At 37.2% G+C, this 18,346-nt stretch overlaps 1 protein-coding gene across 1 annotated transcript in view; it reads left to right on the top strand.

Moving 5' to 3' along the window:
- Positions 1 to 15,342: 15,342 nt before the first annotated feature.
- Positions 15,343 to 18,346, top strand: part of kcnj3a (potassium inwardly rectifying channel subfamily J member 3a) — a 48,900-nt gene continuing 45,896 nt past the window's right edge. The window contains exons 1-2 of the mRNA XM_042763110.1: positions 15,343 to 16,059; positions 17,042 to 17,710. Coding sequence (XP_042619044.1) covers positions 17,048 to 17,710 — 663 coding nt within the window. The 5' untranslated portion in view covers positions 15,343 to 16,059; positions 17,042 to 17,047. The remainder of the gene's footprint in view (positions 16,060 to 17,041; positions 17,711 to 18,346) is intronic.

Genomic DNA, 18,346 nt, shown 5'->3' with positions numbered 1-18,346 from the left:
TCTCTTTGGAGTGTTACAAGCTCTTGGTGAATAAAGAAGATCTGGGAAGTTGAAGTGAAGACTAAACTCTCAAATCCAAAGAGATATTCTTTATAAAAGTTAAGACACGTCCACACCCCCTGAAACAGCTCGTTCTAACACGCCCCCACATCTCTACGTCAGTATGTCGGAAGATTTGCATAACGCCGTCCAGATGTTCACGCAACGAAAGAAGGCGTACCTTTTATTCTCATTGTAGTATTGTTGTTGCTGCCACCGCCATGTCATATAGATGCTGTGTTTCACTGTGAAAGCGAAACTACTTTGTTTGGCCTTCAAAAAGAGAACGATATCCGCTTCGTCATGCCTGGAGCTGATCCGTGCTGGTCGCTTAGGAAATACATCAAATTGCACTGTGGATCACTGAATCGACTTTCACCGTGGATGAAGCTGAGTCCAGCCCGGGGTTGTCACATGTCGTTCTTGAGCCGCCCACCTCTGCTCACTCAAGCCGGCCGCAGTTCACTCTAGACCATGGCTAACTCTAGGCCTCCGGCCTCTGCTCACTCAATGCCGCGGTATGCGACACTGTTTCGTTGAGAAAGCGAAACTACTTTTTTTTTGCCTTCCAAAAGAAGACACGACTAGAAATCATGTTTAATACGTTTATAATGATTTTTATGTTTATATCTCGTCACTCCGGCCGGACAAGGCATCACAATATGTTAAGAGGTGTAACATTTCCGTCACACGCTTGAGGCATTCGTCCAATCACAACGCGCTGGATAGCTGGCCATTCACAGCACACCCACAGCTTTGAAAAAATCAACGCATTTCAGAAGGCGGGGAGGAGAAACAATGATGTACAGTATGTGGAAAATAATGTGTTTTTTTAACCTTAAACCGCATAAACACATTTCATTACACCAAATACACAAAATAATGTTATTTTTAGCAGCATCATATGACCCCTTTAACTAACATTAACAAAGATTAATAAATACTGTAGTAAATGTACTGTTCATGGTTCGTTTATGTTAATTCATATATTAACTAACATTATCTAATGGAACTTCAATGTAAAATGTTACCCCCCCCCCCAAAAAAAAAACAGACATTCATACAGCTGTTTATTAATTTTGCTTAATTTAAGCTATTACTGTGTGTTCTTTTTAAACAACAGTTAATTTTGATAACATCCTGGACACAACCATGCAAATTATGAACTAGGCTTTTTTGAGGATTAATGTACATATTAAAGCAAATATTTTTTTAAGATGAAATCCAAAAACTTCAGAGGAAAAATTGTGAGTGATACTGTTTGGTGTATATAAAATATGTTCAAAATATATGGTTAACTCTATGCATTGCTACTGTATGTACACATCTAATGCATCCACCATTTTCTGTCAATGTTCTATCAATGTCTGTTTAATGTATAAAAAAAATACATTCATATTAATTCTTGAATAGGGGGTATAAGGATTTGTTATCTGTCTCTTAGTTATTTAATAATTTTAACATGCATATGTTTAATCGAAAAATGAATTTAGTTTAAAAGAATTACAACTGCACACAATTTAGAGCAGTCTTATGAAAGTATATCTCAATTAATTAATAATACGAGCTATTCTACATTATTATCATCGCATGCATGTTACAGTCTGTACTTTTCTGTATTTTCTTTTCAACTTCATAAAAACTGAAAATGTGTGACTTTGTACTGGTCTTAATGTCAACCGTTTGTACTTTCTTTTTTTAAGTCTGAAATGACCTCATGTTTAATAGATTGATATAATACAACTGTTTACTCTAATAAATCATTGTTGTGTAATGTATCATCTTGTTATCGATATGATAAGCACAGAATATCATAAATTGTCTATCTACTAGGGCTGATTTATGATTTGATTCACTTTTTGGGCAGGGGTTGTTCGGTACGTTGTTGTGGTACATGACGTGGGTGGTGTAGTGTGGTTTTTCAGTTCAGTTTGAATATTTTTTACACCCCTATTATCTACTGTACAGTAAGTGGTTTCGGAAATGAGGCGAGATTGACCAAAACTGAGCTGTAATTTGTGTGATTCTGTAATTCAGATAAACTTACAAAAAGCTGCTTTCGGCCAATTCTTGTGTTTATAGGGAGTTAGCTAAAACATCTCCCGCCCCCTACTTTTGGCATGTGTCGCTTTTGTGCATAGTATATAAACTAAAAGCTATTGAGTGTTTAAAAAGGGACACACATTTTCAAAATTGTATTCTTCAAACTGTTGCATGGGGCCAATAACTGAGAAGATTTGATGTAGAGAGATAGATGATATCATCGTAAACCTCTGTAGATCCTCATAGGGTGCAGTGTTACGCTCCAGAACAAAGGGACGGTGGACGCCTTTTCAGTAACAATAACACACACCTACAATGCTATATACACTGTAGAGATAAAGTGACCACAGTCAATATTCATTTATTACCACATGATTTCACTTTAATGTCTTGTTGGAGCACACACACCAGTTACAGCTCTCTCTCTCTCTTTTTTTTTTTTTTTTTTTTTTTTTTTTTTTTTTTTTTTTTTTTTTTTTTTTTTTTTTCTTTCACACACACACACACACGGCAAACGTCACACAAAAGCTCAAAATCAAAATCAGAAGGCTGTTTAGACACATTTCTTTCATCTGATGCTGTTCAACATTCTCCTGTGCCAAAACATTTTCATCATGGAAGCCCAGCATTACCCCCCTCTTAACCATGAGTATCCAGCCTTAACACCATTTCTCCATGGAGACATGGCCTTAATATCCTTCTTAACATTCTGTACCGACTTTAAGGGTTCAGAATTAATTCCATAGTCCATAATCAAATCAGTTGGATATCTGTTATCATCAGCAGGATTTCTGAAACTCTAATTGAGCAATGCTAGATATATTTGCATACCATTTATTGCAGAGGATATGTTTTATAGCACTTTGCCTTCTGTTCTGTGTGAAGTCTGATCCATCTTAATTTAAGATTGTTAGAATGACATGTAATGTGACATCAATATTTTGTTTTTATGACCAGAAAAAAGTATAGACCAGGGTTTCTCAAATCTTGCCTTGGTGGGCCAATGCCCTGCAGAGTTCAACCCTAATGAAACACACTTGAGCAATATCATCAAGATCTTCAGGATCCCTAGAAAATCAAAGGTAAGGCCCTCCAGGAACAGATTTGAGCTACTCTGGTATAGATTAAACCTTATAAAGTCTGCTCAAAGATCTGACTACACAAGAGTACATGAACATTATATGTATTATTCATAATGCTGCATGATGCACACATAGACCTGAGTCCTAAGACCCAGAAGCTGTATGGTTAAAAATACTCACTCTCTCTCTCTGTCTCTCTCTCTCTCTCTCTCTCTCTCTCACACACACACACACACACACACACACAAACACACACACAAAACTATTTGTTCATGAGATCATCTCAATAGATGGACAATCTTATTAATCTTCCTAACTGTTTCCATGATATGGAATTGTCCCATGATTAAGGCATTAAAGAAGAGTTCCGTATATGAAAGCCATACAGAAATCAGTTTGTTCCGTATTTAAGGCACTTGCCGTGTGACCACCTGGACCATTTTGAATAACAAACTCTAAACAGAAAATTAATCATTCTTTTTGGACAAATGTTTGATTTGTGAACACAGCCATTCGATGAAAACTTTAAGAATAAGCAGCATCCTCTGCTGGCTGGTCGCTCCTGCTTCACAGCAAGCAGGACTCTCACTACCGGCAATGGACTATATGCACGGTGCATTCTCTAGAACTTCTGCATTAAGATTAGCCAGCTCGTAAACGTCCGGGGAAACGTCATTTGATGTTATGGTATATATAGGTAGAGACTTGAGACCCTCACAGAAACCTGTCCTGCCTTGTTGTTTTCAGAAACTGAGAAACAAAATAATTGCAACACCATAAATGATGAAAGCGGCATTGACATACAGTTCCATGTTATTTAACAACATATAATTTTATATGCTGAGCCTGTTAATTCCAGGAGAATATCCAGACACAAAGTGTCCATTGAAACGATTACAACTAAACACTATTTAAACTATTTAAGCTAACGTTCGCTATCTAGCAATGCCATCTCTCCAACTCAAGTCACCTTGAGGTGACGAGGTCTTCACAGGGGATCTATCTTTGGGGCGCATCTAGTTTACATGATCTCTGCCGACATTCAGCAGTTGACATACCTTCCATCTGGTCTGGATATCGACTGGATCTGGGTGGCTACAGTGACCATCTGATCTGGATACAGACTGGATCTGTATGGCTATGGTGACTTCAGAATGAATGAATGAAAGAGACTAATATTACTGTAGATGCCATAACAATCAGCTTAACAATCATTTAGTGGATTTGAATTATAGAAATGCGACAGTGTATTATGTGTATGCCAAGTTAAAGAGATGGTTATTTAATCAAGATTTAAACTGACAGAGTGTGTCTTTCTCCTGAACATTGCTAGGTAGATTATTCCAGAGTTTGGGCGCTTAATAGTAAAAGGATTTGCCACCTGCATTTGATTTTGATATTCTAAGTATTATCAAATGGCCAGAGTCTTGAGATTGCAGTGGACGTGAAGGACTATAATGTGATATGAGCTCACTCAGCTATTGAGGAGCTAAACCGTTCAGGGCCTGGTTCCCCGATAACGCTCACTCTTAGCGCGCTAAGAAGACTCGAAAGATATATCTTACCAAAGTTGTTTATGTTCCTAAGTGTGTTCCCCGAAGTGTCCCTTAGGAAGCTTCTTACACGCTGCCTCTTACGTTCGACGTTACAAAGGTGCTGTCCCAAGTGAAGGTGCTGAATAAGTTGGCATCGATTGCTCAGGAATCGATTTTCCACTTCACGCGAAATGTGCATTACGGCGTTAAGAAAGACAACACGTTCTATGCAAATGAAACATTCCTCAAATTATTCCAGTAACATTTATTTTAACATAGTTTAAGTTATCCATAAAATATAGACTATTAATTAAATTATTAAATCGTCAGTAATATGTTCACACGGTATGTTGTGACGTGTAGACGAACCGGGTATCCCTCGCTAATCACCCACCCTCCTTATCCCGTTGTGCCACTTGTGCCACTCCTTGACATGGGGTTAACGACTTCTAAAAATTATGTAATACACTTTTATATTAATGGTAAGGTACTTTACAATCAGAATTCCCCGGATGTAATCCCCGGCATGGCGCAGAAGGGCGTTGGTGACAGTGTGGACGCACTTCCACACCGAGGTCTTGCTTAGGCCGTAGCCCTCTCCCACGACCTCGATGAAGCTCCCTGTAGCAAAAAACCTTAGCGCTGCAAGCAGCTGGACTTCAGGGCTTAAAGCAAAATTCCGCCATGGAATACACGGCTCCGCGGCCGGCGCCGTCTTTGATTCAATACAAAGACATGATGGATCGCTGCCATAGTTGGTCGCTTACTGGACACCACCATGCTTACCCATTTATAGATCTTAGCCATTTAGAGCCAAATTGTTTGCCAGATTTTAATTATCAAAAATGATTGCCAATTTAAACGCTTTAATGACAGTACGAAATAGCCTAGGCTAATTACCACCATATTAGTTCTGATACCAAATAAAGTCAACTTCATAAACAGGCCTGTATCCATTGCGAACATATTTTATTATTAGTCTTAAAATGTCCATAACATAAAATCATTGTTGAGCCACAACATTGTCAACACACCATAGTTTGACTTGTACTGCGCTGCGCTGATTTCTAAAGACTGCTGCACAGTGGTGGCGACTAGCATCTTGAGCTCAAACAACGCTAAGAGAGAGCTTACGAATGGCCCAGACCAACCTTACAAAAGTGTGACTTACAGAAGATATACTTAGCGTACGAACGTGTCAGGAATCGTGCCATAACGTTAAGAGAGAGGTTAAGGAATAGGTTAAGAACTACTTAGCGATAAGAACGTTTTGGGGAACAGGGCCCAGGGCTTTAAGTAATAAGCAGGATTTTAAGTATTCATTGTTCAATAGGGAGCGAGTTGACAGAACCGGTCTTTCATGAGGTAGATGGCATGTTTTCAACATCCAGCCAAGCAAGAAAACATGCCATCTACCTGAGGGAAGATGTGATCAAAAAGGGAAATCATCTTTCACTATTGTAGGTATGTTGTTAAATATATATATAAAAAAACATTTTACATTTATGTAGCGTATTCTTAACCTTGGACCTCATTCTTGAAACACAAAATGACCAATGAAGTGTGAAGCACCAAAAGCAGCCCATATTAATTGTATAAGTTCTCTTCAACTGAAAAATATGCATTTTCATATGTACTACAGTACATACTGCATGTACTTACACACACACAAACACACACACACACACACACGGGTGTCGCTTACATATAATAATAAAAAAAAAAAAATTCTATAAAAAACATCTTTGATTATCCTATATTTTCCTTTTCTGAAGTTGCCAGTTGGTGTCAGATGTGACCCGATGTGACATCTAAAACATATTAAGTAGGTGAGATCAGCAGACAAACTGACAGACCTCCTCTCTAAATCAGACTGTTTGCTTCATGTTTAGACATGTTTTGTGTTTCTTTAAATAACACTGCAAAATAACTGCTGGAGATTATTTCTCCAGAGAGAGAGACAGTGAAAGGCAGAGGGAGACATGATTAAAAATACAGCATCTGAACATTTTGTGATTTATTTGTGTGTGTGCGTCTGTGTGTGTATCTCCCTTAGGTATTGTGGTTTCATAAATTTGAGATGATTGTAAAAGAAACCCAGGCAGGTCAGTCTCTCCCGCTGATCTCAGAAATGTTGCTGCTCTTAATTGGGGTGGGGGCTTGTGGTTCGGTTACTCCAGAGAACAAAATAATTTTAATTAGTGGGTGTTACAAGCGTGAGTCTTATGGGAAGGGCAGATCCTGAGCGACAGTGGGATTACAGCTGGACACTTTCTCTAAATCCTCACTGTGGCAAAATCATACCCTTGTTCCAATATGAAAATGAGACTCATTCTTAAAATGAGCACTACCATTTCTGTGTACTCTGAATGAATATAATACTGTCACACAGAGTGTATCAGTTCACAGTCTACCAAAAACACCAAACATCATTGGTTCTTTGGGCACTGTGATAGACAAACTGCTCACTAAAAGCAGAATAACAGCTGTGGATAGGGACCACAGTGTGGCTGTTACTCCAAGAGTAGCCCACTTTGAATTTCATGAAGACTGCTGAGCCATTTCCTCATGCAGTGTTTTCCTAGCCAGGTATTTTCATATTGGATTTTTCTTTTGGGTGGGGGTTGGTTTGATGTTTAACCATCAGGAACTGATTTGTCAAACCAGAATGGAGCCAGACGGTATGTAATTTAATTAAAAATGTGGCTAAAAATGTTTATATATAATAGCAAAATCTAAAAGTTTATAAAATGATGATGCTGTACAGTCTAAGTAACGTATGCCAGAGGGTGTTAATCTGATGTATTCAACAACCTCACATATTTAGAACTGAAAGATGGGAAATAAATGACAGTGAGCACAAATTTGTTCTTAGTGAATTCCCCCTGGGTGCTATAGTGAATGCTGTGCAATGTAAAAACAGAAAAATAAGCCATGTTACACTTCTACTGAATTTTGGACTGCATTCGAACTCTCTATATCGAACACTCTACTACTGTATATAGTAGCCAAAAAGAATCTGGATGACTTACTACTTCCAGTGAGATTCTGAAGCGTTCATCTGATTTAAGTGATGCAACTGACACTGGTTGGCCACATTGCAATGAATATGTTTACAAGCACCATCATAATGTGATTATAGTGAGATTTAGGCAATATTGTAATTAAACTTTACCTTATGTAACCGCAATACATAGATCAGATTAATCGCAATAAACAGACATGTAAACACCGTAACTGCACTGTAATGGCATGGTTTGTTCACACAACTCCATGAATGAATCTGCAACATGGGGAAGTTTTCTACCCAAAAATAATTTGCTATGGATGCAGTGTCTTTTACTCACTAACAGGTGTCTGAGAAAATAGTCTGATCATTTAATTGGTTTCAAGACTGCAAAATTTTAATATATTTAGATAGGGTATCAACAAAACAGTCAATAAAGGTTCAAACAAGATCGTTAATGGGCTTTCTACAGCATTAAGATGAGAAATTGGGACACAGAAACCTGTTATTGGTAATCAATACATTCACAACAGAACAACAGATTCCAATATCTGAGAAATAGCTAGTCCCACAATACCCCACCAGGCTTTGAGAGGCACTAAAGAAAATAGACTCTAATAGACCTTCCCTGAGCTCACAATGGAGGCAAACAACCTCATGCAATAACTCTGATGAGAGTGATTAAGGCACATGGTGGGAAACGAGAGGATGATTGTCTGGAGTGATTGGCTGAGTGACCCTGCATGGAAGTGCTGCGAGAGAATTGAACTCAGTCATTTTGTGTCCCCATTCCTTGCTGATTATATTAATAAGATAAATACAAGATCCCCCATCAGCCCTTAACCCGACTATTTTTATGAAATGGGTTACACAAATCTTTTTCCCTGCTCTCTGGAGAGCAGAGTATCAGTTTTAGGAAGGAAGTATAAGGGGTCATTGCTCTGATAGGATTTGTCAAAGATTGGAAATAAATAGAAATGGGGTGGCAAACCGAATACAGAAATAAATAGAACTGGAGTAGCCAATCAGAGTGTTCTGCCCCAGAGTGATAGAGACCTAATTAGTGGTGTTTGCTACTGACATAAATGATCCCTCAAATTATATGGCTTGACAAGTGAAGTGTTTAGTTGCTTTTCCTGGTGAGTGAAACATTTCCTTATACATGAAGTGAATCAAAGCATATCTAGAAATTAGAATATCAGATAGACTTGAGTGACCTCCAACCACTAAAGGTATAGTCACATTTACCATTGTTCTGCAACATTTTGTAGGAGAAATCCAGTCATGCCAATAGGAATCTGAGCAATCAGGAGTTTTGTGTGAGGAAGGAAAAGTTACAGATGCAGATTTAGTTTATGTTCAAGTTGGTCATGCTAATTCACCACACTGACCAGCGGAAAGTGACTTATGCATGCGCTGTGCTTCATACATTGTTACACTAATGACAATAGACACTGGACCTGTTTTTGCATGCAAAATTTCACTAATGTGACCACATCTTAAGAACACCTGTTTAGCATTGTGGCACATTGTGGTGCAGTTTTCCACAAGCACCAGTTCTATTTTTGTTTTATTGTTTAGCTAAATCAATGTGTCTTTATTTAATGATCTTTTCTTGTCTGACAATTACTTCATAACATATTTCTGACAGAATCTAATATATAATCTACAAAGCTTGTCTGTACTGCAAAACCATTCTTCACCCACTGCACCCCCTCATCTCTGGAAGATTTTTTTGGCTGCTGTGTTAACAGTGCAAGTTTAAAATGCATTAATTGCTCCTCGCTGATGGGAGATAATCTGCACAATTAAAATAATTGTTCTGCTGGAGCTGTGCTGGAAGAGTCCCTTGTCACAGCTCCTGCAGGAGGCTGGCCATAAATAGCAAGATGCTCCTCGCCATATGCTGCCGAGCTCAGAGGGGACTGCTCCAGTTCAGACTGCCCTTATGCACCACTTAAGAGCGAATCTCAGAGATAAGAGCGGTTAAATTACATTTGTAACTGACTGTTTTTGAGCATTACAAAGATCAAGATAAAATGGGAGGCCTTGCCAGGAAATGTGATGTGTTTGTTTTACTTTGAGTGAGTGAATGTATGTGTGTGTGTGTGTGTGTGTGTGTGTGTGTGTGTGTGCTGTGTATGACGCATTGCCACAAAGTAGCTAGAAATTATATATATATATATATATATATATATATATATATATATATATATATATATATATATATATATATATATATATATATATATATATACAGGTGTTGGTCATATAATTACAATATCATCAAAAAGTTGATTTATTTCACTAATTCCAATCAAAAAGTGAAACTTGTATATTATATTCATTCATTACACACAGACTGATATATTTCAAATGCTTATTTCTTTTAATTTTGATGATTATAACTGACAACGAAGGAAAATCCCAAATTCAGTATCTCAGAAAATTAGAATATTACTTAAGACCAATACAAAGAAAGGTTTTTTAGAAATCTTGGCCAACTGAAAAGTATGAACATGAAAAGTATGAGCATGTACAGCACTCAATACTTAGTTGGGGCTCCTTTTGCCTGAATTACTGCAGCAATGTGGCGTGGCATGGAGTCGATCAGTCTGTGGGCACTGCTCAGGTGTTATGAGAGCCCAGGTTGCTCTGATAGTGGCCTTCAGCTCTTCTGCATTCTTGGGTCTGGCATATCACATCTTCCTCTTCACAATACCCCATAGATTTTCTATGGGGTTAAGGTCAGGCGAGTTTGCTGGCCAATTAAGAACAGGGATACCATGGTCCTTAAACCTGGTACTGGTAGCTTTGGCACTGTGTGCAGGTGCCAAGTCCTATTGGAAAATTAAATCTGCATCTCCATAAAGTTGGTCAGCAGCAGGATGCATGAAGTGCTCTAAAACTTCCTGGTATACGGCTGTGTTGACCTTGGACCTCAGAAAACACAGTGGACCAACACTAGCAGATGACATGGCACCCCAAACCATTACTGACTGTGGAAACTTTACACTGGACCTCAAGCAACGTGGATTGTGTGCCTCTCCTCTCTTCCTCCAGACTCTGGGACCCTGATATCCAAAGGAAATGTAAAATTTCATTTCATCAGAGAACATAACTTTGGACCACTCAGCAGCAGTCCAGTCCTTTTTGAAGCAAGATGCTTCTGACGCTGTCTGTTGTTCAAGAGTGGCTTGACACAAGGAATGCAACAGCTGGAACCCATGTCTTGCATACGTCTGTGCGTAGTGGTTCTTGAAGCACCGACTCCAGCTGCAGTCCACTCTTTGTGAATCTCCCCCACATTTTTAAATGGGTTTTGTTTCACAATCCTCTCCAGGGTGCGGTTATCCCTATTGCTTGTACACTTTTTTCTACCACATCTTTTCCTTCCCTTCGCCTCTCTATTAATGTGCTTGGACACAGAGCTCTGTGAACAGCCAGTCTCTTTTGCTATAAACTTTTGTGTCTTGCCCTCCTTGTGCAAGGTGTCAATGGTCGTCTTTTGGACAACTGTCAAGTCAGCAGTCTTCCCCATGATTGTGTAGCCTACAGAACTAGAATGAGAGACCATTTAAAGGCCTTTGCAGGTGTTTTGAGTTAATTAGCTGATTAGAGTGTGGCACCAGGTGTCTTCAATATTGAACCTTTTCACAATATTCTAATTTTCTGAGATACTGAATTGGGATTTTTCTTAGTTGTCAGTTATAATCATCCAAATTAAAAGAATAAAACATTTGAAATATATCAGTCTGTGTGTAATGAATGAATGTAATATACAAGTTTCACTTTTTGAATGGAATTAGTGAAATAAATCAACTTTTTGATGATATGCTAATTATATGACCAGCACCTGTATGTATATATATATATATATATATATATATATATAATAATTATATATATATATATATATATATATATATATATATATATATATATATATATATATATATACAGGTGCTGGTCATATAATTAGAATGATAAAAATGCAAACATGGTCTGTTCCCAACCCTACTGGGCTGCCCTTAAGTCTACTACTACTTAAAATCCATGAAACAACAACAATAAAAGCAACCGTGGTTTCCAGAACTTTACCATTTACAGTTAAAACTATAAAGGCTATTTCATTAACTGCAATAATGTTAATGTGCCAAATTACTCTTTTTTTTTTGTATTTATCTTTGTAATATACTAACGATCACCTTAAAAACACAGGTGTTAAAGAAAAAATAATAATTACATGATGAATCATCACAAATTGCTTTTCCACAGGCTGAGGCTGAGGTTTAATACTAATGGATAGATGATGCACAGTCATACACACAAATACAAAACACCATGGTAACACACAAATGAAACTAAATTAATGCAATAAACATTAATTTAACAACATAAAATGTAACATAAAAACCTAATGTACAAAACTGATAAAATAATAATAATAAAAATAATAAGAGAAGAAAGGAAAGGTTATTTAATTTCAATCGTCAAATATCATCTGTCGCACAGAGAATTCAGGGAATGTCAATTTAATGTCAATAATTCACTGTAAATGAAAAGTTGTATTGTTCTTTTTTTTTTTACTTCCAAAAACATTTAACAGTATTTTACTGTAAAATTACATTAAATGTCCCAGAAGATATAATACAGTTGTTCATTGTATAGAACAAGGGAACTTACCGTTAACCAATTAACAGGGTTTTACTGTTAAAATTATGAAACTCTGAAACAGTGGTCAAACGCGTCCATTTGATGCATTTTTACATGGATTACTTGGAGTTTGATTTTTACATGGATTACTTGGAGTTTGACTTTATTAAAAAAATGTATCTGTTTTGAGAATATGGATATATTTATGGATAAATGATTATAATACAGATAAATGAGACTTATCTTAATGACACTTTGAATATTATTACAAAATAATATTACTTCATAATGTAAAGGCTACATTTTGAAACAGCCTGTGCAATCTGACAAGAATGAATTTTGTACATTTGCGTAGTTCACAAAGCTCTGGAGCAAAGCTTGTTTACGAAAAACAATAGCTAATGCTCTATGTGTCACTCTGCTTTTTTTTTCTCTCTGGAGCTCAGAAATACCTTGCTGGCATCAGACTCGACTCTGATCTTAAATTGCTCCAACACTGGTGTGAATTTCTTTTGTTTAGAGTCTACCAATAGCAGAGACTCAGGACAAACAGAACCTCTTGTGCTCATTAAGGAATGGAAGAGCAGCCGTTACACTGACCCGCTCTCACCCGGAACTCATTAATAACCACTAACGCTTCTGTACCCTGAAGCTGCTGCTCTTCTTATCTGACAACTCGCCATATTTAAGATTTAGAAGACTGGCCATGGGAAAGTTCGTTATCTCTGAATGAAAGGAAAAGGCCAGGAGAATCTGAATACTAATTGGATATATCTGTATATAACTGAAATCAAAATATTCCTTGAAATTATCCCATTAAATAATGCAACAGTCGTTAAATGTTAATCGTGGTGCAAGTGGACAGCTCTTGTGATAAATGATGTGGCAACTTTTTTCATCACATTCAAAAGTATGAACATTTTTTAATTGCAGACACCCGTTTTTTTTTTTTTTTTTTTTTTTTTTTTTTTTTTAATAAGAATGTGGTGAAGAATTGTTCCTGCTGTCTTCTGTACTGATACTGATCCATTCAAGGGCAGACTGAGAAAATTTGCTAAACTGGCTTGGAACATGTCTATACATAAACACTCTGGGAAAAGTGTGATATGTCAACAGACAATAAACAATCTGATTTAAAAAACTGATATTTCAGCAGGCTGGTTTTCCTACAATGCTATGAATACGATCCATTATTTGTATACTGAAGGAGCCATATATTGTTGCTAAGGTGGGCAAATTATTCAGTTTTGTAACAGCAGTTTGAAAAGTTATGTCATCATATTTTGTCGCTTAAATTACCATTCAAATATACAAAATAAATGCATACTGTGGCGGCGAGAGACAAAGACAAAATACAAAAGGGCAAGGTGAAACAAAAAGGGGCATTCTGAGCGAAATGCAGGTCAGGCTGTGCCAAAGGGAAAGACCATTTTGGTGTTTTAATAGTTTAATACTGAAACATTTCTAGAGAAAACTGGCATTTGAGTAATTCAACTTTTGACTCAAAACCTTCTAGTTACTGAAAAATAACCTTTGTGATAATGTTTCTGTGAAAACAACAACAACAACAAAACAACAACAACAACAAAAACGGCATGTCAGTGAGGCTTCTTTATTCTGAATCTAAAGAGAGAAAGAGAGAGAGAGAGAGAGAGAGAGAGAGAGAGAGAGAGAGAGAGAAAATCAGAGAAATCATTCTTTATCTTTGTGAGCTCTTTGATCTAAAGACAACACTGATATTATTTACTGTTATTACTATTTCCAGTAGCTTCTCCTTTAAATCTCTGAGTCAGTTTCAGTGGTTTTAAAGGAAACTGTCTTGCTTTAACAAGCACAGATCAATAATCTATTTAACCTTGAATGATGGGAGGAGCTGCTCATTTTTCTAGGTGTAGTGGAATGGAAAATTTGTTTTGATTTGTGACACAAGCCATTTAAATTTTCATGCTTACACGCATAATAACACACACACACACACACACACACACACACACACACACACACCCACAACACACACACACACACACACACACACACACACACACACACTTCCAACAGAGAGAGAGAGAGAGAGAGAGAGAGAGAGAGAGAGAGAGAGAGCAGCTTTAGAGTGTAAAAATGCTATTACTGCCTTGATAAATTAGAATGATGTATGGACAATATTATTTATGCCTTCACAACACTAACTTGCAAATGACTCACTTCTAGAATACATTTCTTCAGCTGACTATCTCACTTAGGTACAATCCAAAGAGCTTTTCTGTTTAGAGAAAGTGTTGAGAATTTTCAATGTGCATCTATATCCTCCCAAGGCCTCAGTAAATCAGACTGTCAACACAAATCAAATTAGGCAGGTAGACTACAGCGATATGTCAGGCAGGTGGCTGGTCATCACTCTTCTTTGATGGGTAAATTACATTTGACATCCAAACAAGTTATAAATAGATACACACACATACAACAAGGTGTTTGATCTTGACAAAAGAAAGATTATAGCAATTTGACAACAGACAGTAAATCAAATATTTTCTATCTGACTCAAAGGTTTTGGACCTTACTGTGTTTGCTTTGTTGTGTAACCAGAAACAATAATTTGCTGCGCAAAGAGGGGAAGCCAGACTTAGTTAAAACGATCTCTATAACATGCTGATTAATTATACACAAAGATCAGGAACATGTATTAAAAAAGGGTCTATTTTGAATTCATGTTGACTAAGTTAGTAATTATGTTTATTGCATTATTTACAACAGTATATGCGAACTGTATCCTATTGTACTGTATGCAGTGTTGTGTATTTTATTGTATTTTCTATATTAATAAATGTACTAATGTGTGCGGTACATTGATTGTTTGAGATATAACCCTGCAGTCAAATTCCTGGTGAGTATAACTCCCTTAGCCAACAAACGTGAATTGTGATTGTGAAGTTCCGCCCTCTATTGATGAATGATACACACCTCAGTATCCTGTGAGGAGCTTCAGACGCGGCGAGAGAAATGCTCAGCGCTCAGGAGAACTGAAGAGACAAAGGGCTGCCTCGCACACTCACTCTGAGAGTCCGAAGGACACGACCTAGATGAAATGAATGGAATTTTTGTTTGATTTCCTTGAAACAAGCTCGATAACGCTGGAACGGGTGAGCATTGGGTTTCGGAAGGAAACATACTGTAAATCTAACTGTCTGAGGCTCGTCCGGAGGAACTGATAACCATCAGTTTGGCTTTAACACAAAGGCTCCGAGCAACGTAATCTTGTTAAGTTGCGTATGTTCTGCAGCCGAGCAGACAGAGGTGAAAAAAAACCTTCCAGGTGTTGAGAAAGCATCTAGACTAGTTGTTGAACCCATCAGTTGTTGTGCAAATCGCTGGACGGAAGGATTCGCTCATCTTTGTTCGGACTGTGTTCATCTGTGATGAGACTGACGAAAATCATCCACAACTTTGAGCTAGGGTTTGTGAAACACGAATGAACAGATGCGTGAAGACATACCGTGTGTTTCAGCACCCGAGCTGCTGGACAGCGCCTGTGGAGAGTTTCCTGCGTCTCTGCTTTCAGCCCCAACGAGGAAACATGTATCGTTACACCGTTTCAGAAAATAAATAAACTATTGTTTCCCCTTAAACTACGCTTTAGTCTGAAATGACAGAACGCAGGTAATGAGAACAGAGGAAAACATCCCCGTATGGTGAAATATAGGTAAGATTATTGTCTTCTCTTCTTCTCCTCTTATTCTTCATATTTTCATAAAACCGGGGCTTTTGTCACAATCTATGCTGACCATTTCTCAGGGTACTGCGGGTTTAGTTTTGAAGTCAATATGTGTTGACTACAATAAATAAATAAATAAATAAATAAATAAATAAATAATAAAAAAGCTATTGAACATACTTGCCAAGATACAGTACGTTAATTACAGCTATAACCATAGAATCTGCTGTCCATTAACACTTTAACTCTCACTTTATCTTAAGCACAAAAGCTATCTTCCACAAAATCATAATGGTGTTACAGCAAAATGTACACAATAAAGTAATTACTAAGCAAAGGAAATTAATAAAACAGCCAATGAGGAAAAAGCAAACAAAATGTAAAACTGTAACAGTTTATTATACAGTGTTCTCATTGCTCATACTTACTATAGTAAAAACTGTAAATTATGCATAATTAAAAGCAACTAATCTCAAACCTGACCCTAAACCTTAAGTAAGTACAGTTTGTTATGTAATATTTTGCACTGCTTATTTGTGTGTTTACACTATATCAGGGACATCTTAAAATGAAATGTAACCTATAAAGCTACTGTATTGGAGAAATTCTAATTATTCAACAAAATAATAGTACTATAACTGACATATCAGTCTTTCAGTTAATATCTACATTGTAATGTTGACCTTTGTTGAAATGTAGCCAGTGTGTTTTGTGTTCACTTGTTTAACCACCAGCAATTACATAAATGTAATTATTTAGGAATTATTCTTAGAGTTCTGAGTCAAAAGTTGCTACAGTAATTATTGAGATAAAGCCTATGTGACAACTTATTCAAGTGACAAACAGCATTGGTCTTTTTTATGCTTTTGTTTTTACTTATAACATCTTCATCCAGTGAAAAGGTCATGACAGATCTAATACACTGCAAAAATATCAGACAGTCAAGTTAGCTTCACTTCTGTCTCTGCAGGATAAAATGTCTGCTCTTCGTAAGAAATTTGGAAGCGACTATCAGGTAGTGACCACCACATCTTCCAGCCATCAGAAAGACAAGAGGAGGAAACGACAGCGGTTTGTCGACAAGAATGGACGATGCAACGTCCAGCATGGAAACCTGGGTGGAGAGACCAGCAGATATCTCTCAGACTTATTCACAACTTTAGTAGACCTCAAATGGCGATGGAACCTCTTCATCTTCATCCTCACATACACAGTAGCCTGGTTATTCATGGCTTCGATGTGGTGGGTCATCGCATACATCAGAGGGGACCTGTACCGAACCCATGATGAGAAGTACACACCATGCGTGGCCAACGTCTATAACTTTCCCTCTGCTTTCCTCTTCTTTATTGAGACAGAGGCCACTATAGGATATGGCCACAGATACATCACTGATAAATGTCCAGAAGGAATCATTCTCTTCCTGTTTCAGTCCATCTTGGGCTCCATAGTGGATGCCTTTTTAATAGGCTGTATGTTTATTAAGATGTCTCAACCCAAGAAGAGGGCAGAGACACTGATGTTTAGTGAAAACGCAGCCATCTCCATGCGTGACGGTAAACTTACGCTGATGTTCAGGGTGGGAAATCTGCGCAATAGCCACATGGTTTCAGCCCAGATTCGGTGTAAATTACTCAAGGTAAGGGTCTGCCTTTTGTCCACCTATAGAGTTTATGGGTTACATTTTATTTTACAGTGTCCTTGTTACAGTGTAATTATACATTTAAGTACTGAGTAATATTAATTAACTGCATGTACCTACTGTATGGTTAGGATGAGAGTTTAGTTTACACATGCACTAATAGGTCTAACATGGACAATGTAACAAATCTTTTGTTTTCATACTTATTTATATTAGTATTGGTGAAACAAATATTAAAGGGATAGTCCACCCCCCTCATTTAATCACCCTCATGATGTTCTAAACCTGTCAAGTTGATTTATTTATCCAATACAGAATGTTTGAATGCAACTTCACAGTAATAAGCAAGAAAATAATAGTATTAATGTTGTAAAGTTCTTCAGTTATGAAACGAATACAAATCAGCTGTAAAGCTTCTCTAAAAAAAGATAATAGTGCCTATTTTCTGTGGAACTTAACAAAAAATATTTTGAAGAATGTTGGTAATCAAAGAGTTTTGGTATCCATTGTCTTCCATTTTGTGTGTGTGTGTGTGGAAGTCTATATTATGGAAGTCAATAGGAACCAAAACTGTTTGGTTAATAACATTCTACAAAATAACTATTTTGTTCCATAAAGGGAAAACAGTCATAC

The sequence above is a fragment of the Cyprinus carpio genome, chromosome A9, assembly GCF_018340385.1.
Source record: "Cyprinus carpio isolate SPL01 chromosome A9, ASM1834038v1, whole genome shotgun sequence".
NCBI classification, from domain to species: domain Eukaryota; kingdom Metazoa; phylum Chordata; class Actinopteri; order Cypriniformes; family Cyprinidae; genus Cyprinus; species Cyprinus carpio.
The sequence above is the reverse complement of the archived record's forward strand: the minus strand, read 5'-3'. Positions and strand labels throughout refer to the sequence as shown.